This window comes from Chaetodon trifascialis, chromosome 4 (genome assembly GCF_039877785.1).
Source record: "Chaetodon trifascialis isolate fChaTrf1 chromosome 4, fChaTrf1.hap1, whole genome shotgun sequence".
In the NCBI taxonomy this organism is placed as follows: domain Eukaryota; kingdom Metazoa; phylum Chordata; class Actinopteri; order Chaetodontiformes; family Chaetodontidae; genus Chaetodon; species Chaetodon trifascialis.
Genome location: NC_092059.1, coordinates 17,066,544 through 17,079,356, shown reverse-complemented (window position 1 = coordinate 17,079,356; position 12,813 = coordinate 17,066,544). Strand labels below are relative to the sequence as shown.

The following is a 12,813-nucleotide window of genomic DNA, read 5'->3' as shown; positions in this document are numbered from 1 at the left end:
CTGCTACTTGCCAAGAAATGCTCCTAAGCTAAGCGAAGCACCTATTGCATGTTGCCTGTGTAGGACAAACAGGATCAGAAATTGAACTATAGAAAGGGGCCAAGAAAAGGAAAAAAAGTGAAAGTGAGAAACATCAGCACACCCACACCCATCATAACAAGATACAGTTGCCAAACAGCCAAATCAGGTCAAAGTCAAACATTATTATAGGTCAATATCACAAGCAAGCTTCAAATGGCCACAATGAGCAATGTTAGCAAAAAATGCCTACATTTGACTGCATTTTCAGTGCTGCTGAAACAATTAGTTGATTAATTAGTTATCAATTCATTACTTCTAAGAATTTTTTTTTTTTTCTGAGCAAAAATGTCAAGATTTCTCTTGGTACAGCTTCTCACATGTGAATATGTTCATATTTTCTTTGATAGTAAACTGAATATCTTTGGGTTTTGGTGTGTTGGTCAGACAAAACAAGACATCTAAGACATTTTGAAGTTGTCATTTTGAGCGCTGTGAAATTATGACTTTGCAGACTTTAAGACTATCAATGATTCTAATTAGTTCTAGTTACTTGCAGCCCTCTAAGATCTACTAGTGCAGTATGCAGCAAGAAGACAATACAGTAGGTCATATTTTCAACACAGACTAATCAGTACATTATTACTGAATAATTTCTATCTGCCTTAAGCACACACACACACACACACACACACACACACACACACACACACACACACACACACACACACACACACACACACACACACACCACAAGGGTCATGTGCTGCAGAAAGTAGGTTACTTTAATTCTCCAGCAGGTCCCTGCATTCCTCAACAGCTCCTTCACCATTCTTTGGTTTTTGGTCATGCACCTCTGAGTGTATGCCCAATCTGACACTCTCACCATACACACCTGAGTGCCTTTGTGAGGGAGGAACCTTGACGGGAATTTTCATGGTGCGTGCACACCTCACATGCGTGTGCACGTTCATAAAGAAGGTGTATGGTGGCAAAGCAGCTGCTGAGTTTTGAAGAAGGCTGTCAGCACATTCCTCTTTCACTGAGTGGAAGCAACTGGACTGAATGGAGTAGCAGTGGTGAGTCTTTCGAGATTTTAATTCAGCTTTGTAATTAGAATAAAACACTGCAGATTAATCACTGGTAGAGTGTTTTACAAAACACTGACCACTCAGATATTATAGAATATTCACAATAATGTACCATCTAAAACCCACTTCACTTTAATGAAAGGATATTGTGGTAGGAGCATACTAGTACATCTTATTATTATTATTATTGTTATTATTATTATTATTATTATTATTATTTCAACTTAAATTCTACCATTAATTACACATATAAAAATATATTGAAAATCAAGATCCCACTCTCTCCAGTTTGTATTTTACAAGTGAAAGAAATCAAATGAGAACAGGTTTCAATCAGAGAAAAATATTTAGAAATAAATATTAATTTTGTATTTATTTTTTGTCACCTGAAACTTCTCTGATTCATGTATTTTAAATTATTCCTGGACGATAATACTCAAAGCAGTCTTTCTGATCATTACTTTACTGGAGCACTCATTATATTAATGCACACACAGCATTTGTCAGCAGCCCATATGAGCATCTCTCTGGTTCAGCTATAGTAAGATGAAGACACACTGGTAGTAAATTTAGGGAACGGTTGTGGTCTGGTTATGCCATGGTGGGAATTAAGTAAGGAAAGCTTGGTCCAGGGAAAGATCATCATTGTTAATGCTGGGAAAATATTGACCAAAACAGAGCACTGATTGCACTGGATTGATTGTTTTCTTTGATTGTTGGTAGGAGACACAAACTCCGACCTGCAGTGTCAGAGTCAGATGCTTCGTATGTACATTCACTCCAAACTCCTCTCGTCTTTTGCAGCAGTTCAAGAATGTGAGGCTACTTTTTGTTTTAGTTCTGACTTTAATCGCAGGCATTTAAAGTTTTCTGTGATGTAACAGATGCTGTTGTTTAACTGAGAAAATATACAAAGATTTTCATCATGACAGGAAGCAAAAGAATTGATGGGAAGAAGGAAATGTGGTCATAAAGGAGGTCTTTCATTTATTCTACAGTTTAAATAATGAATTAATTGTTCGTGATTTTTTTTTTTTTTTCAGCAAAAATACATTATTTTATTTTGCATTATTTCAATTCAATTCTGTGCTCATGATCTTTGTTTAATAAAACACCTTTGTACACACAGGAAGCCGAAAGCAATTCCAATTCCACATCCGAGCTAGCACTCCGGGCCAGTACGTGGCGATAAAGTCAACATCAAGGATGCATCAAGAGCATTCTGAGCATGTGTAGTGATCTTATTTTGTTTGGCAATAGTAACTACTAAAAAAAATTCAATTCAATTCAATTCAATTCAATTCAATTTTATTTGTATAGCGCCAAGTCACAACAGAAGTTGTCTCAGGACACTTTCCATATAGAGCTGGTACAGACCAAGCTCTTTTATCTACAAAGAAACCAACACCTTTGTTTGACTTCCCAATGTATCTTTCCAGTGTACAATCAAAGCAGCTGCTCTGTGGATGAAAGGTAAAGACACCTTTCAACCACCCAAAGCACTAAGGAACAATGTTTTTATGAGCCAATCCACTAAATGGTCAGTGGACTTTAATCCAAAGCTGGGGATCGAACTGCCAACCATGCAGAAGTCAAGGATAAAATATGATTTGTTTGTTTACTTGTAACTTATTTACTTTATTTAGTCCTTGTCTGGGGAAATTACATGAAGCAACAAATAAATGTTATTCTTTCACACATAAACTAAGTAAGTAAAGCTTTAAGTATATAACACTTTCTAGCTGCTTCACACACAAAAATGATAAAAATGAATAAATAGGGAAAAATGCATCACAATATAAAACACAGAACAATGAGAGACAGACCAGACAAAATAATAATAATAAAATTGAAATAAACCAAAACAAAGCTCTGGTCCTGGAGTCTTGCCTGTAAAGATGAGTTTTTAGAAGCGGCTTGAAATAGTCCAAAGATTCAGCAAATCTGACAGAGCAGGGAAAATGATTCCAGAGGGCTGAGACAGAAGCAGCAAAGACTCCATCAGTTTTTGTTTAGCAGTTAGAGCAGGGCATGGATAACCAGTGCCTTTTACCACTAACTGTCATCTACTTCCTGTCGCAAGGTATCACATTTGAGATGTCGAAATCCTTCAGCTATCACCTAGAATAGATTACAAACAGTATACTGTAAGCCTTGTGTTTCCATCAGTCGTTGTGTGGTCACTGATTGACTCTCGTTCACTCTGACAGATTCCAAACACCTGGATCCACCAAACTACAAGACAAAGTGCCTCAAAGTAGAATCATGGAAAAGCGGTCTGCCAGTGAGCCATCCAGTTCAGGCTTCGTCCTGGCTGACTATGCAGTCTTTGCTGCCATGTTGTTCGTGTCTATGGCCATTGGAGTCTTTCAGGCCCTGAGGAAGAGCCGCACAGACGCCAGAGCTGATGACTTCTTCACTGGTGGTCGGAGCATGCCAGCAGTGCCCGTTGGGCTGTCGCTCTGTGCTAGTTTTATGTCAGCGGTCCAGGTTCTGGGTGTTCCCTCTGAGGCTTCTCGTTATGGCTTTAAATTCATCTACATGTGTCTGGGACAAAGCATCAACTCCCTGCTGACAGCTTATCTCTTCCTGCCAGTTTTCTTTCGACTGGGCATCACCAGCACCAATCAGGTTATAATGAACAGTACCCCAGTTAATTTCAGATTCTTCTAACCTGATCGGAAGACTGCAGTTTTGTATTGTTTAGAAATAATATATTCTAAAAGAGGCCCTGCAATCGGCTGGCGACCGGTTCAGGGTGTACCCCGCCTCTCGCCCATTGTAGCTGGGATAGGCTCCAGCCCCCCGCAACCCCGAAAGGGATAGGCGGTATAGATAATGGATGGATATTCTAAAAGAATTATCAAAGGAACAGCAATATTTTATTAGTTTTCAATGATAGTGCACTTATCAGGAGAATCATTAAAGTCAGAGGAGGTATTTCTAACCAGTGCAGAGACAGGGTCCACATTTCTCTCACACGGTGTTGAAATGCACCTGTGGGTCATTAAACATGATGAATAGAAGAGGTGGGGAAGGATGAGGGATGCGTGCAGAGATACTGTGCTGTGTTATAACTCCAGCCTTCTGCCTGTCACAGTACCTGAAGATGAGATTTGGCAGAGGGATGCAGCTGTTGGGGAGTATCCAGTTTATTGTGGCGACAGTAAGACAGACATCACTGTGTTCTCTCATACTCTGTGCTATAAGTTGAATGACACCTTTTCTCGACTTTAATCATGCAAATATTTGCTTTGGCTCAGAGTCAGACTGTGTTTGCCAAGTCATCTCCAAGGCAGCAGTCCTTTGATTTGCACAAGCCAAGCATGACTCTTAAGCTTCTTTAATCCAGTGACTATCACAGTTGTTTCCTTTGTCTTAGCTGCTTTACACAGGGATCGTCATCTATGCACCTGCCTTGATCCTCAACCAAGGTAAGAGACATCACCTGTTGCCCCTCTGTCTGTCACTTAATCGCAGCGCTGGCAAAGTGCGAGATTAGCTCGACACAGGGAATAAAAATCTGTTTAGCATCTGTGTAATCATTGAAACCGATTGTTTGATCAGAGCTTTTCCTGTCCTTAGTTTAGGGTGAGGTGAAACAATAATTAACTAAACTGCTTTTTGTCAAAGAAGTGATTTTAATTGTACTGTTATATTCTGACATGCTCAAAGCATCTTTGCTGCCTTGGAATAACGATAATAATACATTTAATTAAAAGTCATTTTCATGAGATTTGTCTGCCTGCAAGAGAGCCATCACATAATTGAAAATTATCCTCTTAAAGCATATTAGGACTACTGATTGCATGAGTTTACATTTTGTCTTCTGTTCTGCTATTACCTGTACTGTAAAAGGTTAACCTTAAGGTTAACCTCATTACTGCTTCATCTTAATATTAAGCAGTGTGGATGAAGCTTGTTTTCAGGTGAGGGCGTTCAACATCAGTTATTAGTTATTAATAAAATGTTAAATATTCCATATAACACATTAACAACTGTGTTTGTTTGTCATTTCAGCTACTGGACTCAACTTGTGGGTGTCTCTGTTTTCTACTGGGATCATTTGCACCCTGTACACCACGCTGGTGAGGACACATTTATTTACATCTCATCAACCCAATATTACACTTACACAGTATGCACTCTTAAACAAACAGGACTGGGTTCTGCTCAAACTCAAAAGTGCATCCAGATGTGTGTATTGGCAGGGTGCAGCACAGCTGGCAGGACTCCTCTGTCCTCTACGTGTTTGACAGACCTCTTAACAACGCCACAGGCCTCTTCCCAAGAGACCTGGCCAGATGTACAGAATTTATTAAAGTTAATAGTAAGGTTATTGGGAATCATTACTGATATGATATGAAGTGTGACTGTAATGTGAACAGTACTGGAACTAGTGGAACAGCATAAGCAATGAATACATGTTGCCCTTAATCTGCTTTTGTCTGTCTCTTCCATAATATGTCTGTAACAGGGTGGCATGAAAGCTGTGATCTGGACTGATGTGTTCCAGATTCTTGTCATGTTATCGGGCTTTGTGGCCATTTTCATCCATGGCACAGTCCTGGTTGGTGGTCCTGCACGGGTACTGGACATCGCCAACAATGGATCGCGCATTAATTTCAATGAGTAAAAACACTGTTTTTTTCCCCATTTCACTGAGGAAACAGACATTTGACTAAAGAGATCTTAACTCAAAGTCCACGTAGCAGGTTTTTCGAGAGCTTTCAACCAAATCTCACACCTTGGTGGACAGACTTTGCTCACAGGTCGTCACAGAACCAAAGCATTGAACTTCAGTTTTGTGACAGGTTTAACTGTATCAGTTACATTTCTGTTCAAAGACGGTCTTCATGTCTATGAGATGCTGTGAAAAGCTCTGGAAAAAGCTTGTACGTGGACCTGGAGTTAAGAGTTTTTGTCAAACTTTACTTAGAGGTTTTAAAAATGTTGGCAAGATTATGAGCACATTTAAATGTACTGAATATGGAACATATTTTTATATTTATAATGCAAAGAGGCTGTAAAGAGTGGAGTGTCACTGATTTGTTCAATCATGTTTTCTACCAGCTTTGACATTGATCCACGGCAGCGCTATACTTTCTGGAGTCTGACTGTTGGGGGTTCAATGGTTTGGCTGTCCATGTATGGGGTGAACCAAGCTCAAGTCCAGCGCTACATCTCCTGCAGATCAGAAAGAGAGGCTCAGTGGTGAGTGAGTGACCTGTTGGCACTTGAAGATCTACTGTATTAAAAGCTTTCATGAAGTGGAGTTTATAGAATTAGATTAGTTAAATTAGAAATTAGAAAAGCAGCTACAGATTTCTAGAGACATTCTGAGGCTTGGCCAAGGCCAAGACACGAAACAATCCACCCCTGCATTGTGATCATTGTGAGGAAGGTCACATCAAAAAGGCAGACAGGGGTCAAAGCCAGGAGATGAAGCACTGCAGGCAAACAGATCCAATGAGGAGCAGGTGAGGAAATCTAAGCTCCAAGAGTGAGACAATACAGCACAAAACAAGCAGGTCAGACAAACAACTAAACAAACTGCCGGAAAGCAAGGCAGCGGTAAGGATCTAATTTCTCAGAAATTACATTAAAAAACATACAGCAGCCTGCCAAGCTTCACCAAATTGCTTGAAATGGTAGATTTTATGATTATTGAGCCATCCTCGGGGCATTCTTCTCTTTCCTGGTGGGTAAATGATGTTGCTTTTGATTGCAGGGCCATGTTTGTGAACCAAGTGGGTCTGTTCCTGATTGTGTCCAGTGCAGGAATCTGTGGAATTGTCATGTTTGCTTATTACTTCAACTGTGATCCGCTGCAGTCTGGGAGGATTTCTGCCCCTGATCTGGTACTCAAGACACTCCAGAATAAATATCCCTACTTATGCAAGACTACGGCATGATCTGTTTATAGATGTGGCTACGGTCAAATCCGCTGAAAGCCGAAGAGCAATTTATAGATTTTAAGCGGGATAAAAAATTACCTTTTATTGTTTAGTGACTCAGGAATATGAGAAAATTCATTTGCAAAATGAACAATGAATTGATTTTATTCAATGAAGGACAACAGGAAGTCATTTCTTTTTCTAACACAGACATTTCCTTTTCCTTTATTTCCCCCTCTCTCTCTTTCGTCGAATGAAGTATATGCCGTACTTTGTGTTGGACATATTCAGAAGTCACCCTGGCTTTCCAGGTCTTTTCCTTGCCTGCGCATACAGTGGGACTCTGAGGTATTTCAGACTTGGTTTCTAAACTTATGACAGGTTTCCCCCGAATACTGTAGGAACAGTGGCTGAACAGAAGAATTTCAATTTTCTTTTTTTACTTACACAGAGGGAAATATTGTACTGACAGTTATAGTTAGTAGTAACTTTTCAGGTTAAGATGAATATGTTTTGACTTGTGATGTTTGAGATTCAAAGAGGGACATTTAGTTATTGTGTGTATTTCACAAATTTTCTAGTACAGAAAGAAGTTTTTCTTATTTCCTGCTCTGTTAATCATCTCACTGACCCTCAGATTTATCCTGTGACCCTTCAGAGGGGCCTGACCCCTATTTTAGGAACCACTGGACTAAACTACCTGACCGTTCTGTATATAAAATATTTAAAACTAACTTCACCGTGTGTGGCTACAACTGTAAAATGTACAGGCCATGTATACATTATCCATTAATGTATAAATATAAACAAAAATATACAAATGTTATATAAAATTTTCAACACAGTTTTTGTGAGTACATCTACATACACCTATACATTTTTTGGCAGATACTTTTGTATTTGTAATAAGATTTATTATTTATTATTGAATAAAGGGCTTTTGCTTATAATACAGTATTTTTTTTTTTTTTTACACTGTTGTATTACTACTTTATTACTTTTAAAATAGCAGGATGCCACTGCAGGGAACTATTTCCAGCCCATTAAAAATACAGGGAGAATTTGATTAATTATGGCGACCCCTAGTGGTAGTGCCAAAAATACTTTGGCAGGAGCCTGTGCATGGTGCTGTGTTATTGGCTCTATATTTGGTAACTTTCTGCATTTACTTTTCTTTGGAACTTTAAAAGTAGTACTTTCTGTAGTTTCAGGGTGGTTAAAAAAAAAAAAAAAAAAAAACTTAATGAGCTTTGTGCCCGATGTCTAATGTCTAAACATAGCCAGTGCGCTGCTGTGGTGGGAAAACTGGTGACCACAAGTCTTTTTCACAGCACGGCCTCCACGAGTATCAACGCAATGGCTGCAGTAACGATGGAGGACCTGCTGCGACCTCATCTGCTCCACATGACCCAGAAGAAACTGATCCTCATTTCCAGAGGACTGTGTAGGCTGATCCTCTCTGACTTTATCCACTTCATTCAGTTGTTTTACTCTCGCATGTATTCATAAAACCACCTTTGTTTTAAAGCCAAAAGAGTCATGATATAAGTCAGGAAAGTGTCATATTACATTTCACATTGACTCAGGAGGAGATGATACCCCTTCCTGTTTATTTTGGTACCATGTTGGATGCAAAAGATAACATTTTGACAGTTCATTACTTCAGTATTAATTCTGCTTTTTCTCAAAGCCTTGCTGTATGGAGTTGGTTGCATCACAGTAGCTGCTCTCTCCTCCTTCCTGGACTGGGGAGTACTTCAGGTATATTAGCTAAATAATACCATATTGCATGCTATTCAATGCATTGTGCAACCTCCAATCTTTTGTACAAATGTAGCTTTGAAAGAGCTTTAAGTAGAACACAATGTGCAGGCCTCATACAACCCATAATGAAAGCAAGAACTCTTTGGCTAAGTTATTTAGTTTTCTGACCTCTGGGCTGATGATCAATGGTTCGGGTTGAACTCATATTGTGTCATAATGTCTCAGTGGAGTGTTCGGCTGAGTGTCCAGAGCTGCTTGTGTCTTCTCTGTTCAGGGCTCTTTCACTGTCATGGGTGTGGTCAGCGGTCCATTACTGGGCGTATTCATTTTGGGTATGTTTTTCCCAGCAACAAACAGGCTGGTGAGTGAGTAGATCTGTCATGTGTTGTACCCCGTAGTTGTTTTATTATCCAGGAAACCCCAGAAATTTTCATTATGGAGCATGCTTTAAATCCTTGAAGTAAAAGCCAGAAGTAAGGGGTGTGCTCAAAAATAACTTGCGTAGATGGATAACAAAATTTGTTAACAAAGATGTGCCACATCCCATTTGCCTCAAACTGCCTCACATCATCTGCGACAGCTTCTACTTGATCTTTCAGGGGGCGTTCCTGGGAATATTGGTGGGCTTCTGCGTCTCTCTGTGGCTGGCTGTTGGTTCAACTCTTTACCCGCCCAGTGAGGAGACCATGGGTGTCCTGCCCAGCTTCGCAGGCGAGTGTGGACCCAGCAACATCACTCAGAGCAGCGGCCCTCCCCAGGATCAACACTCCATCTCCACCCCGCTGCGCCCCAATAACCAGGGGTCAGTGAGTCCAACAAGGCCACACAACTGCTTTTTCCCCATGTGGTTTGCATTGGTTAAAGATGGAGATCAGTGTCAGTAATCACAATTTATTTGTGCTGAAACAAAGTCAAAGTGAGATAAGATAAATGAGAAATTCAGTCTGGATTGTGTAATTTATAGATTGATGATGTCAGATGAAATAAAGAAAACAAGTCCTAACACAGGCCTAGACACAAGTTAGAGCAATAAAACTGTCTTTTCTAAAACTAGGGGCCTGCATAACTTCTACTCCATGTCCTACCTCTACTTCGGTGCCATGGCGACAAGTTCGGTGGTGATAGCTGGGCTGATAGTGAGCTATGCAACAGGTAAGAAGATAAACACACTAAAGTCACATTTGAAAATTGCTGACACACAATGGTACATTATTCAGAACCTGTTTTAATTGCCCATATTTTAGATATCTCAACCAACATTCATGGAAACCCAACACTGCTGCCATACAATAAAAACCGATAAAGTTCTGTTTATGATACAATACGAGAAGAGCGTGATTCAGCTCGGAAAGCTGAACAAGAACTGTTGTGTCTCTCCACACACAGGGCCAACAAAGAGGAATCATATTAAAGAGGGTCTGTTATGGTGGGATCTGAACAAAAAGCAAGTAGAGGTCCCGTCAGGGCGCAGAGTAAGTACTACATCACAAGCCTATGACTTAGGTGCCCCTTGTTTCATTTGTGTAGATGCAGAACAGTGGGAGAACTGAAGTACAGGATGAAACAGACGTCTCAATGAATGCAGGAGATTATCTGTTTATTATCTTTGGCTAGTTAGGACTGGTGAGTTCACATTTTATGCATGGGGGCTGCATTTTCTCCATTAAATGTGGATTTCCACCAGCTGCTCTTTTTGTCTTCCACTGTCCAAATACATGCATCTCAGGTGCACCTGAGACTCTTAATGAAAGGTTTTGTTCCCAAGTGGAATATTTGTAAATTGTCCAGAAAAATGACTCTAACCCCTGTATTGTTATCAATAGATCATTTTGGAGCACATTTGTATTGACACAGCATGTATGAATGTGAATGTGTTGGCTGACTGTGTTTGTTTTAAAAGACTAGAGCAATGTCCAGGATGTGTCCATGCCTTCTGCGCAATGCATGCTGGGATACACATGAGAGCTTGGACAGCAATAACCAGGTAAAGAAATTAATTATTAAAATTAGAAATGATCACTTAGGAAAAGTGTAATTCATTTCACTTGGAAGCATACTGAAGGTATGAACTCTGGTTTTTTTTCTGGTTTAAAAGCAGCATCTTGGTCTTTTTTGCAGGGTGACAGGGCAGCAGATAAACCGCAGCTTGTACCTCTGAGGGACCTGCATAAAAAAGATTCAAATGAAAAAGAGGAAGGACTAACAGATGTTGGGAATATTAAATCACCACTCAGAATTTAGATGTTGGACAACTGAAGTTTTTTTTCCCCAAAATGCAGTGATGACATTTCCTTGTCTTGTAGCCAAAACCTTTTTCAGTACTTGCTGTTTCTTTAAAGACTGTTTTTTAAAAAAAATCTATTCCTTAAAATGTGAATAAAGGTCTTTCTCATGTGTCAAGGAATGTATAGACTCCACTCAAATACCCTCTGGTGTTATTTGAATTCCTTTAATGTTGGAAGACTCTTTCATCAGGACATTCATTCTGGTATGTCCCATATCTGGAGCAAAGCACACCTGTGCTTCAGCCGGTGTTCATGGATATGTGACAGGCAGAGTCTGGGCTGTGTGTGCATTAACAGTATGTCAGATCTTGCTTCCTTGTTCTCCACTCTGAGCTCAGCTCTTCTCATTATGTTCTCTAAAGCTTCCTTTTAAATGCGCAGCAGTTTGACTATGTTGATACTGTTTGAATCCTCTAAATGGGAGATGTCCCTGCCAGTTATGGCTTTCCACATAAATGTGAAATGCAGAAAGGGTTGTAAAGATATCAGATGCATTTTCAGTCACAGAAGGTCTCATAAAAGCTAACAAGTTCAAAGTCCAATGCTCATCCAGCCCATACACAGACAGCATCTTTCGGCAGCGCCCTCATTATAATGATTCAACCCAATTCACCATAAACAGCAGCGTTATATGCGAACAAACTCTACTATATCCTAAAGTGGATACACAGAAGCAAAGGAAGAGTTATGAAACACATCTTCTGTTGTGAGTAGTTTATTAATATTACTTTGTGGATATGAAGTGCTCCCTTGATTGCTGCTGCTCACATGTCTGCTCAGCCAATAGTCGGCTCCAGTTTCAGTGGTGGAACACTGAAGCGAGAATATGCAGCTTCTGAAATAAGAAATAACAAAATCTTCCTCCTGCAAATGAAAAGCCAAATTCATAAGCAATAAAACAAACCGTGCAATGTTCAATCAAAACTTGTGCTGCTGCTTCACTATGATTTAGCATTTAACCCATAATTGCTGCTTGTTGCCACAGCTGAAACACCTTCTCTGTATTTTAAAGGAGGTTTTAGAGTACATGCTTAATGCACAACTTAACAGCAATGAATAAAACATACCCCACATTACAAGGTTTTCTGTCTGTGATTACATTCATGCTTAAAATCCCCAGCCTATTCTGCAATCAAATGGTCCTTGTCAGTGTTTTCCTGTGATGTTTTTGGTTTAATATTACTGTTGCATTAATGTGCACGTTGCATTTTACTGCTGTCGATGCTTATGGTTGTAATCATTTTAGCTCCATAGACTGTTGAGTAGTTTAATCTACATAATGCATCGGATTTGAAAAGATCACATTATTTAGCCGAAGAAGTCACCAAAGTGGGAGCTGCATGGTACACACCAGGCAGGAAAGGTATGGAAAACAGTAATCTTTAAAGTATCTAGTAACTTTTTTATTCTCCTTGTTTATTGACTCATTTTATCCATCCAACCAGGAACTAAAGCAGTCAGACAAGTGTAGTGGACTAAAACTTTGACCCTGAAATGCAGTGGAGCAGAATTATGAAGTTGCGTAAAATGGAAATACTCAAGTATAAGCATCTCAATTTTCTACTTAAGTACAGTACTAGAATGTACTATTTTGTGTCATGAAGTTAGGAGACAGATGCAGAGAGCAGCTTCGAGAGGCTTAACTTTATTTATCTCTAAATGAATATCATATCTGATTATTGCTTCATGGCTGCTTCTGCTTCACTCACATCTCAGTGTTATCTAACTTTATTTTTGTTTTTTGTGAATGTCTAACTC

General features: G+C 39.5%; 1 protein-coding gene across 1 annotated transcript; it reads left to right on the top strand.

Annotated features, from left to right (window-relative positions):
* The first annotated feature begins 826 nt into the window (after positions 1-826).
* On the top strand, positions 827-12,132 carry slc5a5 (solute carrier family 5 member 5). The gene is made up of 17 exons (XM_070960760.1): positions 827-1,097; positions 3,320-3,740; positions 4,210-4,275; positions 4,492-4,543; positions 5,130-5,197; positions 5,587-5,741; positions 6,183-6,323; positions 6,841-6,970; positions 7,266-7,354; positions 8,338-8,450; positions 8,697-8,767; positions 9,045-9,131; positions 9,370-9,572; positions 9,825-9,922; positions 10,157-10,242; positions 10,671-10,754; positions 10,889-12,132. The coding sequence occupies exons 2-17, from the start codon at positions 3,375-3,377 to the stop codon at positions 11,009-11,011; spliced, it is 1,932 nt and encodes a 643-aa protein (XP_070816861.1). The 5' UTR covers positions 827-1,097; positions 3,320-3,374; the 3' UTR covers positions 11,012-12,132.
* Positions 12,133-12,813: the final 681 nt, after the last annotated feature.

What these genes read in the sequence shown, in the direction of transcription:
- slc5a5 (XM_070960760.1), top strand. Translation starts at nt 3,375, where the DNA reads ATGGAAAAGCGGTCTGCCAGTGAGCCATCCAGTTCAGGCTTCGTCCTG. An exon ending in TCCAGTTTATTGTGGCGACA is followed by an intron (nt 4,276 to 4,491) that starts GTAAGACAGACA and finishes CCTTTGTCTTAG; the next exon opens with CTGCTTTACACAGGGATCGT. An exon ending in TGGACTGGGGAGTACTTCAG is followed by an intron (nt 8,768 to 9,044) that starts GTATATTAGCTA and finishes TTCTCTGTTCAG; the next exon opens with GGCTCTTTCACTGTCATGGG.